Raw genomic sequence first — 26,996 nt, 5'->3', positions numbered from 1 at the left:
CTTCTTCCTCATCCACAAAGGCAGCAAGAACTAATTAAATTAAAGTTTATGCACTTCATCAACTTAGCTTACATTTTTCAGCTTTTAATGAATTATTTTGCCTAGTTCAAATCAGAGATAGGTTAAATGAAATATTTACCTCGGCACTCCTTCCAGTGAATAATTTCATAAAAGCATTGCTGAAACCTGGTCACCCCTCTACCCTCTTAGACCACCTATTTGGCAAAGTGGAGAAAATAACTAAAGAATGCTCCCATTTTATGAGCTGTTAGGTTTTATATTCCACTCCTTGAGCAAGACAGGTATCCTATCATGCCTCTGCCAATATCACTGAAAGTAACCACTAGATGGCACACAAAACTGTTACTTCGAGACTAGCCTTCAGATTTACAAAAAACAATTCTCACTTCAGTTCATCAACTTTTGCAGAGAGCCAACCTCAGACTAGAAACTCATTGTACTAGGAATCACTTTATATCAGTGTGTTAATATTTCAATTTGTCAAATTAAATGGGCTACAATACCATTTCTTCACACAGTATAATACCAAAATCGTGCAAGGTAAATTATAATATTTGAATAGCATCTCATTTTAGACTTATTCCCAATACAAAAAGGCTTCAAAGCTAGTGCATTACTCATAAACCCTTTTGAATTTTCAACTTAACATTTAACCAATTAACAAATTATGCACTCACCATTGCAATAAATCGTCCAATGAAACAAAAATATGATAGGTGGTCTGGATTTATCGTGGATGCTGGATTTATCTGCAAACAATAGTTGCTCTTGCCAGCATACTCAAAAAGACAGTACATTGGATTTAACACCTCGTGGGATAGCAGAAAGAACCATTCTCTGTGTGAAGAAAATTAAACATCATTTTGAAAATATACTATCCATCACTTGATAACTTTTAAAAAATTCTGTCACTATTCCAATCCCTTCTTTGTTGCTCAAGTGGAATCTCCCACTCTACGAGGTTGGAGTGTGATACATTGAGCAATTCTCAAGTTGCAAGTAAATAAGAACTTATGAAAACAAAATGCTGGAAATACTAGGCAGATCTGGCAGCATCAGCGGAGAGAGAAACAGAGCTAACGTTTCAGGGCTTTCACCAGATTTTACCTTCTGATGAATGGTCCATAAGACCATTAGATGTAGGAGCAGAAGTAGGCCATTCAGACCATTAAGTCTGCTCCGCCATTCAATGAGATCATGGCTGATCTGATAATCCTTAACTCCAGTTTCCTGGAGTTTCTCCATAACCCCTGATTCCCTTACTGATTAAAAATCTGTCTATCTCAGTCTTGAATATACTTAACGACCCAGCCTCTACAGCCCTCTGTGGTAAAGGATTCCATAGATTGACTAGCCTCTGAGAGAAGAAATTCCTCCTCATCTCTGTTTTAAGTGGGCGCCCCCTTACTCTGAGATTATGCCCTCTGGTCCGAGACTCTCCCGCACGGGGAAACAACCTCTCAGCATTTACCCTGTCAAGCCTCCTAAGAATTTTATATGTTTCAATAAGGTTGCCTCTCATTCTTCTAAACTCCAATGAGTACAGGTCCAACCGACTTGACCTCTCCTCATAAGAAAATCCCTCCAATCCCGGGATCAACCTAGTGAATCTTCTCTGGACGGCTTCCAATGCCAGTATATCTTTACTTAGATAAGGGGACCAAAACTGTTCACAGTATTCTAGGTGTGGTCTAACTTGTACCTTGTACAGTTTTAGCAAGGCTTCCCTATTTTTATACTCCATTCCCTTTGAAATAACGCCAACATTTCATTTGCCTTACCTATTACCTACTGAATTTATATGCTAGCTTTTCGGGATTCATGCACGAGGACCCCCAAGTTCCTGTGCTGCAGCTTTCTTCAGTCTTTCTCCATTTAAATAATATTCAGCTCCTCTATTTTTCCTGCCAAAGTGCATAACCTCAACTTTCCCACATTATATTCCATCTGCCACATTTTTGCCCACTCACTTAACCTGTTTATATCCCTCTGTAGACTCTGTGTCATCCTCACCACTTGCCTTCCCACCAATTTTTGTGTCATTTTTGTCATCAACCTGAATTATTAACTCTGTTTCTCTCTGCCCCAGATGTTCCAATCCTACCGAGCAGTTCCAGCATTTACTGTTTTTATTTCAGATTTTCAGCATCTACAGTATTTTGCTTTTGTAATAATAACCTGTTTCCTCTTTTGGTGAATCTATTTAAATTAAAACTGCAACTTTAACAAAACTCAATTCATTCAAAAGAAATATTTTTTGTGAAATAATTCAGTAGACTGGGAATGATTTGAACTAACCTCACAACATAGAATACTATGTTTTAACGTTTTTAGAAGGAACTAGTAGATCATAAACCTGATGTACAGATGAGATCCATCTTTAGGTGCTGAAAGAAGCTCGGATGGAGAGACTAGAAGCTCTAACACAGTCTTTCAAAGCTCCTTGGATATGGGTTTCAAGAGGATTGGGGGATTTCAAATGTTACTTCACCGTTCAAAGGAGGAAAGAGGAATAAACCTGGTTACTAGAGTAAAGTACGAGAGACTATGCTGAAAGACAAAATGATTTCTCACTTGGAGAAGCACGGGTTGACAGGGGGCAACCCGCACAGATTTGTTAAAGGCAAATCATGTGTGATTAACCTGATTGAGTTATTTGATGAAGTGATAAAAAGTGTTTATGAAGGTAGTGGAGTAGATGTTGTATCTATGGGTTTTCAAAAGGGTTTTATAATGTACAGCATAACAAAGTTATTCAGAATATAGAAGCACATAATATTAAAGGGATGGTAGTAACTTAGGGATGAAATTAGTTAATGGATCAAAGGGAGAGTACAGTGGTAAACAGATGAACAAAGACATTTGCATTGGGGTGCCTTAAGGCCATTGTTTTTCTTGCTTTACATAAATTGCCTGGGCTTCGGTTTAGGGAGTACAATTTTGAAATTTGCAGATGATACAAAACTTGACAACATAGTAACAGGTATCCAGATACTTGGCTTTGTAACTAGGGGGTGGAATACAAGAACAATGAGCCCATGCTAAATTTTTACAAGTTTCTGGTTAGAACTCAGCTGGAGCCTTTTGTACAATTCTGGGCATCACAGTTTAGGGAGGATGTCAAGAGTCTGCAATGGGTACAGAAGAGGTTTACCCGTATGACTAGAAAGATTGAAGAAGCTAGGTCTGTTCTCCTTAAAGGTATTCCAAATTACAAGGGGTTGCCTCAGATAAGTGGGTCACTAACGATAGGTCAAAGATTTAAAATTATTGGCAACGGAACTAGAGTAGAAATGAGGCAAAATCTCTTCACACAGTTTAAGATATGGAATGCACTGCATAAAAGGATGGTAAAACCAAATTCCCTAAGGAATGTTGAAGACCAATTTATGGGGAAAAGGCCGGGATTTGGGGCTAAATTGAAAAGTTCTTCCAAAGAGTCACATAGGCATGATGGGTTGAATGGCCACTTTCTGTGCTGTAAGTTTTTTATAACAATTTTTCATGCAATAATAAATTAATTTTATTCTTTTTGTACAAATTTGAATTCCAATATAACCTAATATATTAGAATCTTCTTATGCAGACAGCATCAACAAAAGTTTCTTACTAGTTACTGCATTTTACTAAGTAATACTTGAAACTAGATCTTTATTTGCAAATCATTCTGATGGTGCTTTACCTGGCCAATCCACCATAATCCAGTCCCTCTTCTCCTCTAAATATTACATATAATCGCCTTCGAAGGTCATATGGTTTTAAAGCCATTATCTGTTTAAAAAAAACATTAACTTTTAATAACGTTTCTGTGTGCACACATCAGGAAAAGTGAAAATAGGCAGTTTAAAATAGCATACTTCTATGAGGAACAACTGGCCAAGTTTATTAAAATAAAAATATTGGATCAGAAATTCCACAGCTTTTCCAGTGCATTCCCATTGTAACTTTGGCAGGTGTGTGTCAGTAGGGTTGGAAAATAGGATGGGACTTGAATAAGTCATCAAGGTCAGCACTGGAGATCTTTAATGGCACATAATCCTAATATAATTGGCAGGATTGCTAGCCAAGGATTTTCAGGGCCATAATTAATAACTGTACAGGTATCTATTGTTGATGGTCATGGTAGGCTTGTAACTAATTAACAATACAAAATATTAGCCCTTCATGAATTACAGGCCAGCATATTTCTCATTGTAAGCTGCTAGTATTACAATTACAATAACCTTACTATGAACATAGGAACGTAGAAACTTGCAGCACAGAGGGATTCAACCATTGTGCTTGCGCTGGCTCTTTGAAAGAGCAGTCATACTTAGTCCCAAACCCCAAATTTTTATCCATGACTCTATAAACTGCTCACCCTCAAGCACTTGTGCATATCCCCTTTAAAATTATTTATGGAATTAGCTTGCACCACCCTCTCAGTAGAGCATTCCCGATCCCACCAATTCTGAAAAAAAATTTCCTCGTCTCCCATCTGGATCTTTTGCCAATGATTTTAAATCCAAGATCTCTGGTTATTGACTCACCCACCAGAGGGAATAATTTTACACTATCAAAGCCTCTCATCTTGAAAATGTCTATTAGAAAACCCCTTATGTGCTAATAGAGCAAGATGATAAGGTAGGAAGCTTTTTTTGAGCATAATGGGCATGGATCAGTTAGGCTGAATGGTCTGTTTCTGTGTTGTCAATTTTATATGTAATGGATAAAGGCACCAAATGAAGTGTCAAGCAAGTTTCAAGTTTAACACCAAATTACCTGCAAGATGCAAAGCAGAAAATGCATCATTTAAAATAGAAACAAAGAACTTAAGAAAACCAAAGGGCAAAACCTGATTATAAAAACTGAGCATAACTGCTCAAATTTGTCACGCTGCCTAAAAGAAACACATTATCAACCTTAGAAAGCTTATAATTTCATAAGTACACAGGTAGGCAGATGTGCTCAAGATAGCCCAATCATCAAAAACTTATCACAAAGTGGTTTTCTACTATTTCAGTACTTTTTCAAAAAAAAATGACAAAACTGTATGCAGAGAGTTGTGATGGTCTGTCAAGTGCGCTGCCTGAAAGTGCAATGGAAGCAGATTCAATAATAACTTTCAAAGGGAAAATTGATAAGTACTTAAAGGGAAGAAAATTGCAGAAGTATGAGGTGTGGGAGTAATTGGATGGCACTTTCAAAGAGCCCACACAGGCATGAAGGACCAAATGCTGTAAGATTCTAATAATTCTCTCGAAGACCTCTGTACCAACATTAAGGCAAAGTTTCAACAAGATAACTTAATAGAGGGTGTTAATTGTAATCTCACAGTGGAGGAATGGAAAATATTAAAATAAAAATAATTTGTTCAGGAGGACAATTCAATTATTGCAACTTATTTTGGAAAACGAGAGTAGGGAGACAGGGGACAGGAGGCTATAAAATAATGCTAATGGTACATAATACAATGCAATTACGCAACATTAAGTTCAGTATAACAAATGTCTTTAGTCAAATGTATTCAAATAGACTGGATCATACTGTGTCCTAATTTGAACCAATGTGCTTCAGAAGGGATCACTTTTGAGCCTGATTCCAGAATGTGTTTTTCCATTTCTTCCAGCCACGCTGCTCCACCAGATATTTTGGCTGTACATAGCTAAAGCCATAAAGCTAAACCATTAAAATACAAGGTGCAAATTTCTTGTTAACTGGCATTTCAGAAAACTGAAACCAATGAGCCATTTACAGTTGTTAAATCTGGGGTTGCAGAGTCTCATTCCTTAGTTAAATTAATTCTGGTGATTTGAATCCAAGGATAGACTTACTCCTAAATCTGCAAAAGCAGGCTTCAGTCATTTGTACTAGCTTTTGTCTTCCTACACACACAAAGCACAGAGTTCTTGATATCACTGTATGAAATATTTTATTACTTGTTTCTCATTTCCTCCAAACTCATCTGAAGATGCTGACTTAAAATCCAACAACACATGGATTTTAAATCCTCATGTTAAAATCCTTCCATGGTTTAATTTGCACCTACCTACCATGTCTGCAGCCTCAAGTTCCACAACCCTCCACCATGATCTTAGCACTCCTCCAAATCTGCTCACCCACCCATTCCCGACCCTTATCATCCTCCCATTGGCAGTCACGCACCACTGGCTGCCTAGGCCCCAAGCTCTGAACTCCCAGCCCAAATCCCTCCACCTCCCTGAAATCTCTTTAACCAAACTCCTAGTCACCTATCCCAACATCCCCTGACTTGGCAATTGCTAGGTGAACAAAGATCAAGCTCCATCTGGTTCCCATTCTACCATCCTGGTGGCATAACAGTTAATATAATGTAGCTGTTGGCCAATTATAACAATCAAACTCTAATCAATAATGCTACAACACTTAGACATGAGTCGAGTAAAACTTCAGTGGCAGAGAGCTTTGAGAATCTTAACACGATGGAACATACTTTACTGTACAGACTTGTCATGATGACAGTAACCTTCACACATCAAGTACTTCCATAGCAGTTGTGGGATGCAATGAATCTCCATGTTTGCAGTTGACTTAAAATATATACACTTTTGTATAGATTTAGAGGGTATTCGAACATCAACTACAAAAATTGTTGTGCACAAGAAACACAAAAGTGCTTGGCATTTTCTATAATTTATTAGGAGAGTTAGCTCCTTTAGAACAAACTAAAATCTCTCTACCCTCAAAATTATCACCCTGTTTTGCAACTTGCAGCTGCCAATTGTCAGCATTATGACATTCTCCAATAGTAACTGCAGAGCAGGAATGTTCAACAGACCAAGAGCTTACACATTGCCATATGCTACATTTGTTGCATTGTATTCTACTGAAGCAAGTAGACAAACTTGGCTAAATCAATGTTGCTGTATGTTCCAATTACTGAACAGCATGCACATGTTCCTATACCAAAATGAGAGTCCAAAATGACGTTTGACAGGTCAGTTGCAATTTATGTGCTCTAGGTGCATATTGCACCTACTATTCAATTTTCATTGAAGTTCTATCTGGTTTATTTATATAATGTAAGCCAGTTAAGCCTAATTCTCATTGACCTTTATGCTGAATTAGAGCCTAATTCCATCTAAACATCAATTATTCCAGCACACTTACATCATTAAAGTGAAGGCATATAGTGACTGCATAACTCAAAAAGGGTTTCCTATGTCGATCACTACCAATAGTTAACGAGCTTGTCTTTTTCATTTTGGCAACTCTTGATTAGTAATGTCATGACTCAGAGCTGAACTGCTAACCCTATAACTTCCCCATCACCAAGACCGTCTATTTCCACACCTCTGCCTTTGTCTGTTGTACTTTGAGATCCTCAGACATGCCTTTGTTATCGCCAGACACAACTATTCCAATGCTCTCCTGGCTGGCCACTCATTTTCCACCCTTCATAAACTTCAGTTCATCCTACACTGGTGCTCATGCCCTAAATCACATCAAATCCTATTCACCCATCACCCCTATGCTCTCTAGCCTACCTTGACTCATACACTGGTAATGCCTTAAATTAAAAATTCTCATGCCTGGGTTCAAATCCCATCCTTTCACCCCTCCCGATTTCTCTAAATCGCTGAGATCTCTGCACTTCTCCCATTCTGACCTCTTGCACATCGCGATTTCTATCCCCACCGTAGGCGGCCATGCCTTTAACTGCTTTGGCTCTTCTGGAATTTCCTTCATAAACCTCTGTAGAATGTCTAAAATCTCTTTATGTGATTCGATGGAAAATTTTGTTTGGTAACGCTCATGTGAAACCTCTTAGGATTTTGAACTATAATATACACGTTATGTAAATGCAAGTCATTGTTGTCCAAACTATTACAGAGGGATAGCAGCACTGCACCCAAACATGAGTTGTGCTGTTCACCAAGCTGCTCACAAGGAGATAAAGGTTTTTGGCATGGACTCAAACACACATTTGGTACTTTGCTAATGGCCAGCTACAGACGTTTTTTTATTCATTCAAGGGATGTGGGCTTTGTTGGCTGAGCCAGCATTTATTGTCCATCCCTAATTGCCCTTGAGAAGGTGGTGGTGAGCTGTCTTCTTGAACTGCTGCAGTCCATGTGGTATAGGTACACCTGCAGTGCTGTTAGGCAGGAAATTCCAGGGTTTTGGCCCAACGACAGCGGAAGAACAGTTATATATTTCCAAGTCAGGATGGTGAGTGACTTGGGGGGGGAACTTCCAGGTGGTGGTGTTCCCACCTATTGGCTGCCCATGTCCTTCTCGATGGTAGTGGTCGTGGGTTTGGAAGGTGCTGGCTAAGGGAGCTTGCTGTATTCCTACAATGCATCTTGTAGGTGGTACACACTGCTGCTACTGTGCATCGATGGTGGAGGGAGTCAATGTTTGTGGATTTGGTGCCAATCAAGCGGGCTGCTTTGTCCTGGACAGTGTCAAGCTTCTTGAGTGTCTTGGAAGCTGCATTCATCCAGGCAAGTAGGGAGTATTCCAGCCTTGTAGATGGTGGACAGGCTTTAGGGAGTCAGGAGATGAGTTACTTGTCACAGGATTCCTACCTCTGACCTGCTCTTGTAGCCACAGTACTTATATGGCTAGTTCAGTTCAGTTTCTGGTCAATGGTAGCCCCCCAGGATGTTGATAGTGGGGGATTCCGTGATGGTAATACCATTGAACATCAAGGGGCGATGGTTAGATTTTCTCTTGCTAGAGATGGTCATTGCCTGGCACTTATTGCTTGGCCATTTGTCAGCCCAAGCCTGGATATTGTCCAGGTCTTGCTGCATTTGGACATGGACTGCTTCAGTGGATTATTATTCTCTGTGGCAGAGAGAGGCAAATGGATCTCCTTTGCTCCAAATATCACAACTAACAGTGGAAAAGAATAGAATTGAATCTACACTCCATGGCAGATTTGGTAATTTGGAATCCAAGCCAAACAAGTTAGCAGTGCTCCAGGGCATCTTGGGTGATTGATCAGCCACTGTGGCTCATTACTGGTTCCTAGAGGGATAGGTCTGTTACTGGAGGCTGGAATTTTCTTAGTAGACTAAGGTAGCAAGTAGCAGGAGGGTAACAGTGTGAATAAAGTGCATTTTTTTGCTCATGAAACTCTATCAGCAACACTTCAGTGAAGATTGTGGCAGCATCAGGGAAAGTAGGTGAGAAGAGACTGAAATGGTATCATCATCTGTTGCGGAGAGAGAAGAAATTTGGTAAGGCGGGTGATGGAGATGGGAGTGCCAGGGAGAAGGAGAAGAGGAAGGCCTAAGACCAGGTGGTAAACACAGCAGGATCGGAAGAAGAATGGATGAATGACAGGAGATGGAGAAGGGTGATCAACCAGCATTGTGGCGACCTCAAGTAAAATGAAATGGAAGTAAGGAGAAGACCAAGACCAAGGAGAAACACTGCATGCCTTGGATCTTTCGGTCTTCTACCTAAATCTCTGGATTTAGGCAAGTGAGGTGAACCTCAACACAAAGGGTGTACACATCCCTTTATTGAGCAAACAGATATCCTGTGGAATTCTCAGTTATTTGTTTTTTGCTTCTTCTAGGTAGTGGAGCAACAGAATTGTTGACGCACAAGAGGCAAATCAATTGAAGGGCTGGTGTGAAGAAGTTCTCTCATCCTAGATACATGAACATAAATCTATACACACACAGTGAAGAGCTTTTTGTGTAACATTGGTTGCAAGCTTATTAAGAGCATACTTACTCTCTTTAAAATACTGTGAAATTTCAGCTAAAAGTGATAACCTTAAGCCTTGATTACAAAACCTTAATAAGTATTTCAACTTCTGGTACCTGAAAAGCTACTTACTTGTTGAAAGGAGTCTTCAAATAAAGTCTGTCTAGAAACAGTGATCTTTACATGACTGGGCAACGCATTAGACTGAAAGAACAAAGTCAACTGCATTAATCAACAATGCTTGTGGCATTTTAAACTGACACCTCAATTTTTCAAGTGCAAAAATTTACATTAACTCAATTTTTGAATAGTCTACCAGTACTTATAAATATGTAAAGGTTTAGGATTAAGAATAAGCCAGTTGCAGAGGGAAAAGAAAATTGATTTACCTGACACAAATACCGGAAATGTGCTAACTTCCACCGAAAGCTACGTTCATATGCAATTTGTGGACCCTTTGCACTGTGAAAATAAGTTACATTTTACCCTTAACAAATGGCAGAAGTTGGTAATAATTGAACTTTGTAACATTCTTTGAGACACCATTAAGATATAAAATATCCTGTGGATTTTAAATGTTGAACCCTGAAGAAAGAACCAGTTTAGGAAGCACACGAATCCTTGGAGTCATATGGACCTTAGTACGCATATAACTCCAAGGATTCGTGTGCTTCCTAAACTGGTCACTTTTTAATGATTTCAATGAAAACAACATGGTGTAGATACAAATCCTAATATTACACTATACATGCTATTAACATTGAGAAAATGAATTTTATTAAAAATCTTATTAGAGTCATGGACTTTTACAGTACATAAAGTGCAGCCTGTTGTGCCCGTGCAAGGTCTTTGAATGGCTGGTCCAATTTAATCTTGCACCCCAGCTTTTTCCCTAGAAAACTGAAAATTAGTCCTCTTCAAGTACATGTCCAACTGCTTCTAGAAATTTCCCACGGAATCGGATTCCACTAATCTTTCAGGTTGAATGTTCCAGATCTTAACAACCCTCTGTGTGAGGAAATCTCCCATCTCCCCTTTAATTCTTTTGTTTGTTCTAAATCTGTAATTTAAACCAAACCACTTGACAGAGGAAACAGTTTTCCCCAACTTGTTTTATCAAAGCTCCTTACAATTTTGAATACCTCTAACAGCTTTCCCTTAACCTTCTCTGCTCATAGGAGAATAATCAATGTCTTCAATCTCTCCACATAACTGAAGTCCCTCATCCCTGATTTCATCCGAGTAAATCTCCTCTGCATCCTCTCCAAGGCTTTGACAACCTTCCCGAAGGGTGGGGTCCAGAGCTGTGTACAATACTCTGAGGCCTAATCAGTTATTTACAAAGGTTAAGCATGACTTTCTTGCTTTGTATTCAAGACCCCATATAAAAGTCAGGTATTTCATGTATTTTCTTAGCCATCTTATCATCTTGCTCAAAGATTTGTGAATATGCATTCCCAGGTCTGTCTGCTCTTGTACCCCCCCACCCCCTTCAAAACTGTACCATTTAGATTAGACTCCCTCTCCATGTTGTTCCTCTCAAAATGCATCACTTCACACTTGTTTGCATTAAATTACATCTGTCATGTGTCTGCCCATTTCAACAATCTATGTCCTCCTGAAGACTACTGCTATCATGATCACTATTAATTGCATAACCAAGTTTTGCACCATCCTCAAACTTCAAAATTATGCTTCTTATACCCAAATCCTGGCCACTTCTCAAGGGAAATTAGGGATGGGCAATAAATGCTGGCCTAGCCAGCGACGCCACATCCTGTGAATGAATAATTTTTTTAAAATTATATATAACAAGTAATAGGCTGAATATCAACTTCTGGAAGACCCCACTGCACAATTCTCTCCAGTCAGATATCTGTCCACCACTACTGCTTCCTATCTCTTTAATACCACGTGCTTCTATTTTCTGAATAAGCCTGTTAAACAATATTTTATCAAATTACTTTGGTATGTCCATATATACGAGATTCACTAGATTCATCAACCTTCTCTGGTACTTCAAATAACTCAATCAGGTTAATCAGGCATGACCTGCTTTAACAAACCTGTGGCAGCTATCCCTTATTATCCCACGCTTCTCTAAATGAGATTCAATTTCGTCCTTTGCAATGGTCTCTTCTAGTATTCCCAACACTGATATCAGACTAACTGGCCTATCATCACTAAGCTTATCTCTCTCCCCTCACTCACATATCTAAGGAGTATTGAAAGTATGTGATCAGAGGTTCTGCTATCTGCACCCCAGCTTTCCTTAACAACCTAGGATGCATTCCCGTTTGACCAGGTGACTTATTAAGTGATGCCAACCTACCTATTCTTTCTCTTTCTACCTTTATCCTGTCTAGTATCTCCATTTCTCCCTCCTCTATTGAGATGGTAACTTCATCTTCTTTTATGAAGAGGAATGCAAAATACTCATTCACTACTTCAGTCATGCCCTTTGTGCAGAATAAAGGAAATTTTGGAGGCAATCTGCTTTAACTATCCTTTTACATTTTTATATATATAAAATAATTATTCTTACTAAAAAACGTTTGTGCTTCCCACTTTTGCTTTTACTTAAGCTTTTCTTTCTCGTTTGTAATTTTATCCCCATTTTCTCTCCTGCTTGAGTGCAGTTTTGAGGCATGTAGACTTCCTCTAGTGACTAGCTCAAATGGTCATTCTTCCTGAAGCATCAAATGAAAATGGCTCAACTAAGTTTTGACTGAAGGATGTGCAATATGTAAATTATGCCGACAAAAGTCATATTTCTTCCCTTATACATACTTTCACCCTTATTATACCTCAAAAATATAAAGTGAGGGAGGTTAGGGAACACGGTGCAAAGCTCTTAGAATCTTAAAAATATAATCAACTTGGCTCATATTACAAGGAACATTACATTATTGAAAGAACCTTTCTTTGGGAGAATAAATGGGTTGTGTAGGAGCTCACCTGCCATCTCCATGAATCAAGATTGCAAATTAGTGAGGGATGCAGACCAAGTAGTTCATAGATTAGCTATTGATTCGTGCTGAATTAGTTGGTCTAAATTAGGTTGGTAGTGAGATGCTATCAGCATCACAATTCAGCATTTCTAGCACAAGATGAAGAAAATCTAATGTTTTGTGATTAAAGGTCACAGAACTGAAACTCTGTTTCTCTTTACACAGATGCTGCCAGACCTGCTGAGTATTTCCAGCATTTTCTGCTTTTATCTCATAGTTCCCACTCCTGATCACTATCCTGTTAATCCTACTTGGATTACGTTTGTGTGTATGTTGCATGGGGACAAATGTGATCAAGATCTGTTCATTTGTAAAGGGCAATGATTGAATTAATCTGGTGACATTCATCATCAAAAATCATGCAGGCCATCTGAGTGAGAAAATACACAAGCTTAAAACCCATGGAACAATGTCTCAGTGAGATGAGCAGAGAAGAAGTGACGTGCAAAAGAGGAGCAGGAAAAATAGCTCAGCAGAATAAGAGCTGTAGAACCAAAAATCTTTTCTCAAACTGCATTTTAAAGAATTCATATCATTTATGTTGGTAATACCTCTAAGAACTAATATTCAGCATTTTACTTAAATATTAAATTGATTTAAAAAAGGGAAAAATCTCATTTATTTTGCTTAACATGCAAAATTGCCAGTTTCAAGCAAAAAAAAACTATAACTAGACCAAAGCTATTTAATTCCTACCAGTTTGTTCAAGAATAGGACTTACACTGATGATTTGCCTGTGCGAGGATCCTGAAAGGTAGTTGTTCGAGTGTTGTGATCAACAAAATATCGGACACCTTCCCTTGTATATCTAATTTCCCAGCCTTCAGGAAGTGGATCTTCATTCTGCAAACTGCACAGAAGAAGCAGTATTGAAAATATGGAATCAAAATTAACCACAAGTCTATCCCTCACACCCTTTTTAAATAATGGTACAATGTTCACAGAACTCCAATCTTCACCTATGTCTAGCGATGATAGGAAAATGATCCTCAGAGCATCCGCTATTTCCTCCCTGGCTTCCTTTAACAGCCTGGGAAACAATCCATCCAGCCTGGTGAATTATCCAACTTCAAGGATGTCAGTCCCTTCAGTGCATCCTCTCTCACTATGCTTATTGTATCTAATATTTCACACTCCTTCTCTTTAGAATATCTGCTTCACCCTCTCCTTAGTGAAGGCAGAGACAAAGTACTCATTGGGAACCCTGCCCACATCTTCAGTATCAGAATGCAAGTTATGATATACATCTCTGTTCAGTCCTCTCTTCCTTAATTATTCTCTTGCTCTTAATGTACTGGTAAAACATCTTTGGGTTTTCTTTGATCTCACCTGCCAATATTTTTTCTTATCCTCTCTTTGCTTTCGTAATTACATTTTTTACTTCATCACTGTACGCTTAATACTCTTCTCAGCTTTCTACAGTATTGAGTTTTTTGTGACTGTCATAAGCTTTCCTTTTCTGCTTTATCTTACCTTGTATACTTCTAGATAACCAGGGAGCTCTAGATTTGGCAGCACCACCATTTTTCCTTGTGAAGACATATATACACTTGGCAATAGAATCTCACATTTGAATGCCTCCCACTGGTGTGTCACTGATTTCCCTTTCAATGCATATGGTATAGGTACACCCACATTGTAACCAGTCTGTAACCGGTCCACTTTTGCTAGATCAACGCTCAGCCTCGTAAAATTTGTCTTTCCCAAATTTAGAACTTTTACTCTTGTTCTATCTTTAGTAAGTCCGAGCTCTTTCTGGAACCAAGCTGACAGGCCCCAGTGAGGCTGGTGGGGGTGGGGTCATGTTGGACAAGGCAGGGGGGTAGGAGGTGGATATGGAGAGGTAAAACTGTGGAGATGGGAAATCCTCTGACTGGCACAGGGGGCCTGTGAAAGAGGCCCCACCTCTTCGCTGACCAGCAGCCTGCAGATTAAACTTGCCAGGCTGCATGTGTTAGGTGCAAGACTCTCACACTGAACATTATATCAGAGTGCCAGCAGGATAAGGGCCTTAACTGGGCATTAACTGCCTACTTAAGAACCTCAGTTGGTCCACAGGCACATGACCCACTGCCACTGGCATAGCACCCTAATTTACAGGTCCACCCACCTGTTTCCTCATCAGTGGGTAGCCTGTAAAATTCAGCCCATTTACTCTGATTCTCTCCACAGATGCTGCTTGGCCTGCTGAGCTTCCAGCATTTTATGTTTTCATTTCAGATTTCCAGCATCTGAAGCATTTTGCTTTAGTATTAGTGTGATGGAATACTTCCTACTTGCCTGAATGAGTGCAGCTGGGCCAAAATCCTGGAACACCCTCCCTAACAGCAACGTGGGTGTACCTACACCATATGCACTGCAGCTGTTCAAGGCAGCAGCTCACTACCCCTTCTCAAGGGCAATTAGGGATGGGCAATAAATGCTGGTCTACCAGCGATGCCCATGTCCCATAAATGAATAAAAGAAAAAGCCTCAACATTCAAGTAGCTCGGCACCATCAAGGACAGAGCAGCCCAATTGACTGGTACCCTATCCACACCTTAAACATTCATTCCCTTCACTGCAGGCATGCCATGGCTACAGTGCTTACTATCTATAAGATGCACTGCAGCAACATACCAAGCCTCCTTTGACAGCACTATCCAAAAACCCTAACTCTACCACATAGAACGACATAGGCAACAGATGCATGGGGACACCGCCACTTGTAAGCTCCCCTCAAAGTCACACCCCATTCTGGCTTGGAACTATATCGCTGTTCCTTCAGTGTAGCTGGTTCAAAATCCTGGATCTTCCTTCTCAACAACCTGCAGCACATGGACTGCAGCAATTCAAGGCACATGACTCACAACCTCCTTCTAAGAACAATTACAGGTGGGCAAGAAATGCTGCCCTTGACACCAACACCACATCCCATGAAAGAATAAAAAAAACAAAAGCATTGGTATTATATTATGTCTGTTAATTTTTCCTTTATTCATGATTGATTGATGGGTAGTGTGATAAGGCCAGCATATATTGTCCATCCATAATTTCCCTCAAGAAGGGAGTTGCTTGCTAGGCCAATTCAGAAGGCATTTTGAGTTAATTGCATTGTCATGCGTCCGAAGTCACATGAAGGCCAGACCAGGTAAGGGTGAGGAGCTCTCTTCTCCAAAAGGCAGTGGAGGCAGATTCTTTAAATATTTTTAAGGCAGAGCTAGATAGATTCTTGATTAACAAGGGGTTGAAAGGTTATCGAGGGGAGGCAGGAATGTGAGGTTGAGGTTACAATCAGATCAGCCATGATCTTATCGATGGGCTGAGTGGCCTACTCCTTCTCCTAATTCACATGTTTGTATGTTCCTTCCCTGAAGGCATTACAAAGGAAATAGTTGTGCACTTATAAAATGCCTTTCACAACCATAAGATGCCTCTAAGTTCTTTACAGCTAACAAATTATTTTTGAACTCTAGTCACTGTTCCAATGTAGGAAACCTGGCAGCAAATTTGCACCACAGCAAGCTCCCACAAACAACAATGTGATAACAACCAGATAATCTGTTTTTTGATGTTGATTAAGGGTAATTGTTGGCCAGGATATTGAAGGTAACTGCCCTGTTCTTTGAAATTGCATCCAACTGAGAAAGCAGTCAGGGCCTCAGTATAACATCTCATCAAAAACTCAGACACTGCAGAACTGAGGGAGTGAGGCTCTGAGAGTCAGTTTTGAATTTGGTGCTCACAAGCTTGACACAGAAGCAAGAATGCTATCCACTGAGCCACAATTGACGCCATAGTGAAGCGAAGGCTTTTATGACTATTTGGAAGTTTCATGATCATCATTACTGATACTAGCTTTTTACTTCAGATTCATCCAATTAACTGGTGGGATTTGAACTCTCATCTTGGGATTATTAGTCCAAGACTCCAGATCATTCATCCAATAACATAGCCACTAAGTTAATGTACTATCCGGCAATTTGTAAGTTTTGCTGGAACTCATTTTTGCAGGTAACGTGTTGCTTAACTCCTATTTTCCTCTTCGCATTAGCTTGGTATCACTTGAAAACTTATGCACTTTTCATCAAATTTCATAAGTCTCCTTCTCCAAAACACTCACTTATTAGTATGCAATGCTTCCTTTCCATTACCAGCCTTCTTAAACCCATCTCTCGAGTTCATACCGACAAAAAGTATAAGGTGATCTTGGAATTCTTTGTTATTAAAATTGAGACCATTCGCCTTGCTCACCAAATTTGACCCTCAGCCTCATTCCTGTCCTATCTCCGAGCTGTCTTTCACTAATTTTTCTTCTACCTTCCCTCTTGAGCACATCTGTATCCATGAGACCCATTTCAGGCTTTTTGACCCTGCTCCCAATAAACCGCTGACAACATGGTCCCTGTGCTCACCAATACTGCAAATGGTTCCCATTCTTCAGGCAATGCCCCTTTCTTTTTCCAACTATAATTCCACTTCCAATGTCCTTTTGCTTCTAATTTCTCCTAATTTTTCTCCCTTCTTTACTGCAATTCCATGTTTGAATCTCTCCCATCAGACTTATATTCCTTCCTTCACACAGAAGCAAAAGGAAAGAGAACCAAGAATCAGAAAATGGGAGGTCATTTTTGGTCACCCCTCCTAAAATCCACTTTGGCTTAGCATCTATTTATTTCTTATTCTAATGCTGTTGATTCTTTCAGCCAGCTTTTTTTCAATTTTCAGATTTCATCCCAAGTTCTCTCAAGGCATATACAGTAACCTTTTATGAAAAAAAGTTGTTAAAGACTTTTTAGAAGTCCAAATAATTTATGTAATAAGGTATACCCGGACCTATTTGATATCGCACCTCCTCAAAAAGATCAATGGGCTGAATCAGCAGGTCTCAACCGCAAGTAAATCTTCTGCTGCTGCTAGTGGTGGGATCCTGATCCCAACCCAGGAAGAGAGGAGAGGGGGGGTAGTCTAATGGGGGTGAGCTTCGGAAGCCATGGAAGAAGCACTTAACTCCTGCCTGAAGCTGTATGCCTCCCTTAAATGCTGGGTTTCTGGAAGTGGATTGGCTACCTGCTCTATCCCACCTCCTTTAAAAAGTAGATGGTTTGGGTTTGAGATTTTTTAAATTTCAAAGTCTCGACTGACATCAACCCACATGTTTTGAGAGTTATGATTCAGCCCAAGGAGGTTAGGCTGATAGAATATTTCGCCTCCCAAAGTCATGTCTACTACTATTGGCTACTATACAGGTCATTCTCAAATCCTCTGCTGATAACTGATTCCATTATTTCGTCTGCCTTGACAACACAAATGAGCCTATATTTTTCAAGAATTTGGATTATTTTAGCAATCATTGATTAATCAGTGATTAAAACCACCTATTACAATACAAGTGAATTCACTTATGCATAACCTCAAATCATTCCTGAACAAACCACCATAATAAGTCAGCTAGTTATCTGTTTTTGTCAGCACAATTTGGTTTTGTGTGATATCTTAATTTAGAAATTGACAAGCTACTGTGATTATTAAACTTTCTTTACTATTTTAGATTTTAATTTTTTAATATCTTAAAGGAACAACACAGCACATGACTCCTACTATTGAAACATACAGATGATGTATCAACAGCTTCCATGGAAATATACAGGGAATTATATAGCTATTTATTGAGTGCATTATTGCTTCAGTTGGGCTTAAGGTGTCCACATATTTACTTGGCTATGGGTTTCTTTACTAGATACTTACCCCTGTGTTCTTGGATCCTCCCATTGAGTGGTCTTTGTATTATGATTCACAAAGTAAACTCTATCATTCGCATCCACCCTCCTTTCTGTTTTAGAGAGAAACAAAGAAGGACTTAGATATTTTTCATTTCTCATTCCCATATATCCTCCTTCAAGGTAGACTGATTTGCAGGGGGAAGTGGGTGCAGGTGTTGGTCCCAAAATTGCAATCTGCATAATTTTACCAATTCTGTTATTCTTACATCTCTCCCTCTCCCAGTAAATCAAATATCACAACAGAACTGATGCTATGTGAAGTTTATCATGTGGTATGAGATCAAAATCTTTAAAGCGCAGGATTTGAGTCTGCATTAATTCTGTTGTTGTTTTGTTCCTCAATTCAAAGCTTACCTTTTAAAAAGATTTTCTTAATGCATTTAAAATAGCTTTGCATTAGTATGTGAAAAGAGTAGAGGCCCATTAGTCATGCCCGCCAAACTGAATGGCAATTTTTTTATTTGTCCAGTTCAAGTTGAAATAATAAACCCATCTTTACTATATGCATATATCTTTATTAATTTTAGTGAGCTCACATCTTTTTAAGAAATGATACAAATCACAGCCTTTTCAATTTAGAAACATGATTATTTCCTGAAAAATTTACTCAATGTGTTGTGTTTTTTAAACAGTATGGTATGACCGCACCAAAGGTGATGACAAACGTACCCCAGCCAGGTGGTAAAGGGCCAAGAGGATCATTTTCTGCTGATAACATTGAGGCCTATGAAAAACAATATTCACTTTAGTGCTTTGTTATCAAACAACATACATTACAAAGTGCAGAATGAAGCATCAGCATCACGAACCTCTCCTGTTCAGCCTAGGCTTATGTTGCTCTGTAACCATCTACCATGATTGGCACAAAGGAAACCCACATTGAATGATCCTCTATTTCTAATTGCAGGGAAGCATGTTGCTCATAATCACCTGGCATGTTCCAGCATTCATCGCATGGGATTGGAAATGTGAATCTGGCTTCTACTCTTAAGCAGCACAGTGTAAAAGACACTCTTTTGACAACTCCATCACTTGTTGGAAATTTAAGCTACTAACTAAAAAATACTTGCTGTCATTCTTCTTTACACTCTTTGGCACTGTAGGAATGAAGCAAACAATTCCAGGCTACAGGATGGAAACAGTTACTAACACAGAATAGAATTACCATAGGCAAAAATATAGAATATCAATAATTAATAGGAAACATTTATGTAAATGAAACAGTTTTTTCTGACATGCTGTGTAGACCGAAGTGCGAAACAAAATGAAGCAATAACTACCGAATAGAGGTATCGTTGGTTGAATTGCTGCATAGCTCCCTGTAGCTGATTCCTTTGAGATTGCCATTGTTCAAAGTTCCTGACTGATTCCATTGTTGGCCGTTGCCATGTCGTTGTCCTGGTGTTATGATCTACATAGTACACCCTGCCTCGATCATCCACTCGTCTTTCCCAACTAAGAGACAAAGCATGTTTGAAGAATATAACTCAAAACCTCTCACGAACAAGGATATATAAATTATTCAATTCAATATTACTCACCCTGGTGGTAAAGGCTGTGGTCTTTCCCATGTTGTAGTTCTTGTGTTGTGATCAACATAATATGTTCTACCATGAGGATCCTTCCTCTGCTCCCACCTTCAGAAAGTGGAATTAATTTAGAAAAGATTTATTCAAATAGTTTACAAATGCACAAACTGGGAGATAACTAGGGTTAGTGGAATATGTGTTTCAGAGAAAATTAACACAACTAAACAAAGTTATTTCAGTCAGGTGCAATAATCCAAAATAGCTCTTATACGCTATAAAATTCAACAAGTATAGTACAATTTATACAGTATAATTTTTAGATTTGATCCGCTCTTCCTGATTTTAACTGTGCTACACTATTATTTTCCAGTCATCTGCCACATGACTTACTTCTAAGTCTCTGCCAGTACATGTTCATTAAAGGGACAAAAAAAAAAGCTGAAGATGATTGTGTTCTTTAAAGCAGTGAACGACACTTCAAATTTTGACAAAAGTTTCTAAATTCATAATTCTCAATATTCTTCTTTAATTTAACAGCAAACATTATGAGTGCAAATTAAGTTTACAATAATTTACACTTATGCAGAACCTCGAACAGAGGGCAATATCCAAAGATGCATTTTGGGGAGATAGAGGGTAATGGATACTAACCAGAAGAGTTTTTTTTTGTATTCATTCACGGTTGTGGACATCGCTAGGTCAACATTTATTGCCCATCCCTAATTGCCCTTGAGAAGGTGATGGTGAGCTGCCTTCTTGAACCACTGCAGTCCATGTGGTGTAAGTACACCCACGGTGCTGTTAGGGAGTTTGTTCCAGGATTTTGACCAAGCGACGGTGAAGGAGCGGCAATATTTTTCCAAGTTAGGATGATGTTTGGCTTAGAGGAGAACTTGCAGGTGGTGGTGTTCCCATGTATCTGCTGCCCTTATCCTTTAAGACGGTAGCGGTTATGGATTTGGAAGGTGCTGTCTGAACAGTCTTAGCAGGTTCCTGCAATGCATCTCGGAGATAGGACACACTGCTGCCACTGTGCGTCAGTGGTATGGGGCTGAATTTTGAGAGTGGGATGCCAATCAAGCGGGCCGCTTTGTCTGGGATGGCGTCAAGCTTCTTGACTGTTGTTGGAGCTGCACTCATCCAGGCAAGTGGAGAGTTTTCCATCACACTCCCGACTTGTGCCTTGTAGATGGTGGACAGGCTTGAGGGAGTCAGTAGGTGAATGTACTCACCGCAGGATAGAATCACAGAAGCACACACTGCAGAAGAGGCCCTTCGGCCCATCGAGTCTGCACCGACACATGAAAAACACCTGACCTACCTATCTAATCCTATTTATCAGCACTTGGCCCATAGCCTTGAATGTTATGACCTCCAAAGTGCTCATTCAGGTATATAAAGGATGTGAGGCAACCTGCCTCCACCACCCTCCCATGCACTGCATTCCAGACCGACACAAGCCTCTGGGTAAAAAGGTTTTCCCTCACATCCCCCCTAAACCTCCTGCCCCTCACCTTGAACTTATGTCCCCTCATGACTGACCCTTCAACTAAGGGGAACAGCTGCTCCCTATCCACCCTGTCCATGCCCCTCATAATCTTGTACAACTCGATCAGGTCGCCCCTCAGTCTTCTCTGCTCCAACGAAAACAACCCAAGTCTATCCAACCTCTCTTCATAACTTAAACGTTTCATCCCAGGCAACATCCTGGTGAACCTTCTCTGCACCCCCTCCAGTGCAATCACATCCTTCTTAAAATGTGGCGACCAGAACTGCACATAGTACTCCAGCTGTGGCGTCACCAAGGATCTATACAACTCCAATATGACCACTCTACTTTTGTAACCTATGCCTTGATTGATAAAGGCAAGTGTCCCAAATGCATTTTTCACTACCCAATGAACATGCCCCTCCACCTTTAGAGATCTATGGACACACACGCCAAGGTCCCTCTGTTCCTCAGAACTTCCTAGTATCGTGCCGTTCATTGAATACTTCCTTGTCAAATTACTCCTTCCAAAGTGTATCACCTCACACTTTTCAGGGTTAAATTCCATCTGCTTCAGTGTCTGTGGAGTTGCGGATGGTACTGAACTGCAACGTTTCAAGAAGTTAGCTCACCACCATCTTCTCAAGGGCAATAAGGGATGGGCAATAAATGCTGGCATAGCCAGCAACGCCCACATTCCGTAAATGTATTAAAAAAAACATTGTCCAATCATCAGCAAACATCCCCACTTCTGACCTTATGATGAAAGGAAGGTATTGATGAAGCAGATAAAGATAGTTGAGCCTTGGACGCTACTCTGGGGAACTCAAGTTAGATAAGTGACCCATATAATTATATAAGCCTTATTTTTTTAAATGTAAAAGGGCTGCCAAAATTCAACAGAACTTTCAATCCACATTATCAAACTGCACATTATTAGTCTTCAATGTTATTGTACGATATGCGAGAGCATTTTTGGTACTGAATCAAAAACAAATTGGGAGCAGGTAAAAGCTTTTCAGGAGCAAAATATATGTATATAAGTGATTACAGGTTAAATGCAACCACAGATGTGAGTGAACCACATGTCAGGAAGGTTCCGGATTTAATTCTTGGCATTTGCTAAGCTTGCCAAATTTAATCAATTGGCAGTTCAAGTAGCACAGCTGATCACAGGGTTCCCTGCCAGATGGAAAATGGGAGAAGGCAGGGGAAATGGGCACTGCCAGGTTCCTATTTTTATTCGTTATTCAGTGATTCCTCTAGGAAGCACACATGTATATACAAACGAATGCTGAATGCTCAATCTCCAGACTAACAACTGAATACTATTCAAACCATACTCTCGGATGAATCACCACCTTGAGAGGCATAGTAAAGGGGGGAGGAATTAAATATAAAATACACGGGCCCTACTTACAGTACTCAAGCATTACTTATGTATAAAAACAGACTGAACCAAGGATTATAAAGAATCTACACCCATGAAAAAATTGTAAACACTTTGCAGATGCACATTTTCAAAAAAGTGTCCTAAGAGCACTGAGGTCAAATGATTTACAGCTCCGTGAATCAAATTCATCCTTTCAACTTTGCACATCATACACTTTACTTACTTTGGAAAATATGATGTGCACATTTTAAAAGCAATGGATAATTCAAACATGTCTGAGTTAGTCAACAGACTAATGTTACTGCTTAATAAAACTAATTTTAAGACATGAGTATAACATTTGGATAGGTTATTTCCATTAGACTCCAATCCTGCTGATACCTATAGTCAAACAAAGACAGTGTTCATCATGTACTTACCCAGCTGGCAATGGTTCTGTGCTAATGCTGTTTGGCTGCTGTCTAATAGGCCCAGCAGATGCATTTGAAGTTGAATGTCTAGGTTTTCCACTGTCTGCCCCTGTATTGCTTCTGGCAGCGGAGTCCATAGCTGTGGCTGCTGAAGGAGCATCAGTTGCACCACTAGATGTGCTTGTTTCTGAAGTTGTGCTGTTGCCTGCAGCAGCTGTGGTTGTTTCTGTTGAAGTTGCCGCACATATGGAAGGTAAGGTAGTACTAGTAGTACTAGTAGTAATAGTAGCAGTAGTGCAAACCATGGGGGTGGAAGTTTCTGTAGACTGCGTTAGAACTCCACTGACAGCTGTCATAGTCACAGTTATTGATGGTGAGGATGTTGATGATGATGTTGGAGGTGTAGGAGGTGTAGCTGCTGCTGGTGGTGGCGCTGGTTCTGGTTCTCCATTTACTGGGCAAAAATAAGTAAAATTTTTAACAAATTAGACAATTACCCATCCATAATCATGAACCAATTGTGTATATGAAAGTTGGACCTTCAATTTGTGCTTTAGAATCTGCTGCAAATACTGCCATTTGTGCTCTTCATGCAAAATGCTAAATATTAACACTCATTTCTTAAAAAAAATGTACTTTTAAGTACACTTCCTGTTTATCAGTTCCTATCATATTTGAGCACTGATTGATACCTTCATATAATATCTAGCATTATTTTTGATTGAATAATTCTGTACTTACCATTACTATTTTCTATTAATACAACTATTTATCTTTCAGGCCTCCCAATATACTGCACTGCTGCTCCAAGGTTTATCTTCCACATCCATTCTTCTAAATGATGGTACATATAGGCAGGTAAAAATAGATTTTATTTTCGACTTATAAAACTTACACTTTTGGCCATTTACAACTGCTCCCTGGTATTCTACCTCCGGTCACAAGGCCAGATGCACCCCTCTCTCCCATGTCTGCAGCATTCCACCTCATTTTCTCTCCTTCTCTCTTACAGGTAGCCAAGTTGTTTTCTTCCGCCCTTTTGACTAATGCCTAATACTTGCTGCTCTAATATGCACTTACTTTTCAAACTTCACACCACACAGCCATAATCTCTAATGAGCTGACAAGCATTTCAGTTTTCAAAGCACTGAGTGTTTATATTATATTTGCCATTTATTATAAGGACTTATAAGAAAAAGTGACAACATAAAGTTTGGGAATAAGGCAACAATGGCGATAAACTGGATGTAGCCTGTGACCTTCAATAAATCCCTTGAGAAGCCACACCACAGTGCTCACAAATTTGTGCAAATACAAAAGGAGGGAAGAAAGGCAACACATGCTCACAGGGAGAAGTGGGTTCAAACATTTATATGGAAAGAGACCCAGTAAAGATCCAATTTTCTTGTCTCCCAAATCCCATATCTATCCCTGCCACAGCATCAAAACAGCCTTAATCAAAGTCACAAATTACATCCCTGTAAACTGCATTAACCCTCAGTTCCTTGACCTCTCCAGTCAACTCCATCATTCTCCTCCAACACCCTGTCCTCTGTTGTCCAACTCAGTGAGATTTACACTGGCTTGGCTCCACTGTTATCTATCCAATTGTTGCCACAGCATTTCCCACAATGGCTTCTGACCCTAACCCACATTATTATCTCTTGAGGATCTGTCTTTGCTCCCTTCTCTTCATTATGCTGCAGTGAATTCGATAACAATATGTCAAGTTGCACATGTATGCTGACAACACAAACGCTAGAAGCCAGTTAGTCTGATATCAGTAGTAGGAAAAATGCTAGAATCTATTACTAAGGATGTGGTAACGGGGCACTGGAAAATCACAATAATGATTTGGCAGAGGTAACAATGTTTTGTGAAAGGGAATCATGCTTGAAACTCCACTAGATTTTTTTAACGGTCTAACTAGCAGGGTAGATAAGGGGAAATCAGTGGATGTCATACATTTGGATTTTCAGAAAAGAGGTTTTCGAGATTAAACAAGATTAGGTCTCATGGGATTAAGTGTAATATAATAGCATGGTTTGAGGACTGGTTAATGGACAGAAACAGAGGCCAGAATTTTCACGTCGACGTGCGAGGGTGGGCCCGGCACGTCATTCAGATCTCTCATTCAGCGTGTGTGCGCCAGAGGCGGCTGTGCACCTGCTGGACTGTCAAAGGCCTGTTAAGGCCAATAAGAAACCGATTGAAGTAATTATCAATGCTGCCCATCTAACCTTAAGTTGGCAGGCAGGCGAAGAGCCCGAGCGGCCTTTGCGTTTTTCAGGAAACCTCATCCACGGGCGGGATGAGGTTTCCTGAATGTTTTATTAAATAAATAAATTTTATTCTCACAATTCATAAACATGTCCCAGCTCATGTGACACTGGCACATGAGGGGCCATATCTGAATAATTTTAATCTTTCTTTATTTAAAACTTTCAATATGAACTTAACCTCCGAGGCAGCTCCATGCCTCAGGGAGATTTCTGCGCTCTTTCGCGTGCATGTGCGAAAGAGTGCAGGCCCTGACTCTGCCTCCTCCCCTGCCTGCACAGGTAGCACACTACCGGCCATGTGTCACACTGAGCGGGCCTTAAGTGGTCTGCCCACGTAAAATGGCAGTGCTCAGCCGATCGCAGGCGGTGATCGGCTCCGTGCCCACTCCTGACCGGCCCACCTGACAGGCAGAAAATTCTGCCCAGAGATAAACAGGTAATTTTCCGGATGACAGGATGCAACTCGGTGCTATGTGAATCAGTGCTAGTATTAAAAAATTAAATCTATTTATCTTTTTAAAAACCACTGCTTGTGCATCCTTAATGACTTATCAATAATTATCCCCATGATTCTTTTTTGATTCATTACTTTTACAAATTGCCCTGGAGTTTCCCAACCCTAAATTTATTTCAGCACATTTTTCCACACTGGGGACATTTGCACATCTGGGCCCATTTATTAATTTATCTAAATCAATCTGCAATCTATGAATTTCGACTGAATTATTAACTCCTGTGCACAATGTGAGTCACATGCAAATTTATGCAGTTACATTAGTGCTCAAATCTAACTCATTAATGAAAATAATGAGTTGGAATGGTCCCAGCACAGAGCCCATGTACTAGGGGGAATGACATTGAATTTACATGCAAAGTCTAAAACAAACTAGATAATTATCCATATTTGATGTCTTTCAATGAAGTATCCTTTAAATAATATTGATCACCTCTTCTACATCTGGATCTGTTGTGTCTAGGTTTCATGGTGCTTAGTTTTCTGGATTTAAACTGGATTTTTATGCAAACATACTACATTATAACTTAACAAAATGCTCACTTGAATCTATTCGGACTAAGCTGTTGCATGTCTTGCTGCGCACAAGAAGTTGAATGAAGGTTTAGATGTAAACACAGAGGCCACATTGGAGTAATAACAAAGCAAAAATTTCGTGAATTAAACAGAGATTTAATAAAATATATACTTTATCAAGATACAGTCATTCAGCGACTGCTAGAGATGATAGGCATCAGCTATGTCATGGTGATTGCACTCTTGACTCCGAGTCAGAATTTTGTGAGTTCATGTTGCATTCCAGGGACGACCACACAATCAGGATTACACTGCAATGCAATATTAACTGAAGGATTATCAAAATGTTAAATCAAAGCCCCGTCTGCCATCTCAGGTGGATATA

The 26,996-nt window shown here is 39.7% G+C and overlaps 1 protein-coding gene across 5 annotated transcripts in view; it reads right to left on the bottom strand.

Annotated features, from left to right (window-relative positions):
• Positions 1 to 26,996, bottom strand: part of LOC121278672 (NEDD4-like E3 ubiquitin-protein ligase WWP1) — a 197,276-nt gene that overhangs the window by 50,384 nt on the left and 119,896 nt on the right. For all 5 annotated transcript variants that reach the window (XM_041188993.1, XM_041188990.1, XM_041188992.1 and 2 more), the window contains exons 8-17: positions 23,309 to 23,753; positions 20,020 to 20,115; positions 19,759 to 19,933; positions 19,148 to 19,202; positions 18,444 to 18,528; positions 13,438 to 13,566; positions 10,095 to 10,167; positions 9,838 to 9,909; positions 3,704 to 3,792; positions 699 to 858 (exon numbers count right to left, since the gene is read on the bottom strand). In XM_041188993.1, the coding sequence (XP_041044927.1) occupies positions 699 to 858; positions 3,704 to 3,792; positions 9,838 to 9,909; positions 10,095 to 10,167; positions 13,438 to 13,566; positions 18,444 to 18,528; positions 19,148 to 19,202; positions 19,759 to 19,933; positions 20,020 to 20,115; positions 23,309 to 23,753 (1,379 nt within the window). The remainder of the gene's footprint in view (positions 1 to 698; positions 859 to 3,703; positions 3,793 to 9,837; positions 9,910 to 10,094; positions 10,168 to 13,437; positions 13,567 to 18,443; positions 18,529 to 19,147; positions 19,203 to 19,758; positions 19,934 to 20,019; positions 20,116 to 23,308; positions 23,754 to 26,996) is intronic.

This window comes from Carcharodon carcharias, chromosome 6, assembly GCF_017639515.1.
Source record: "Carcharodon carcharias isolate sCarCar2 chromosome 6, sCarCar2.pri, whole genome shotgun sequence".
Classification (NCBI taxonomy): Eukaryota; Metazoa; Chordata; class Chondrichthyes; order Lamniformes; family Lamnidae; genus Carcharodon; species Carcharodon carcharias.
This window is presented reverse-complemented; position numbering and strand designations above follow the sequence as displayed.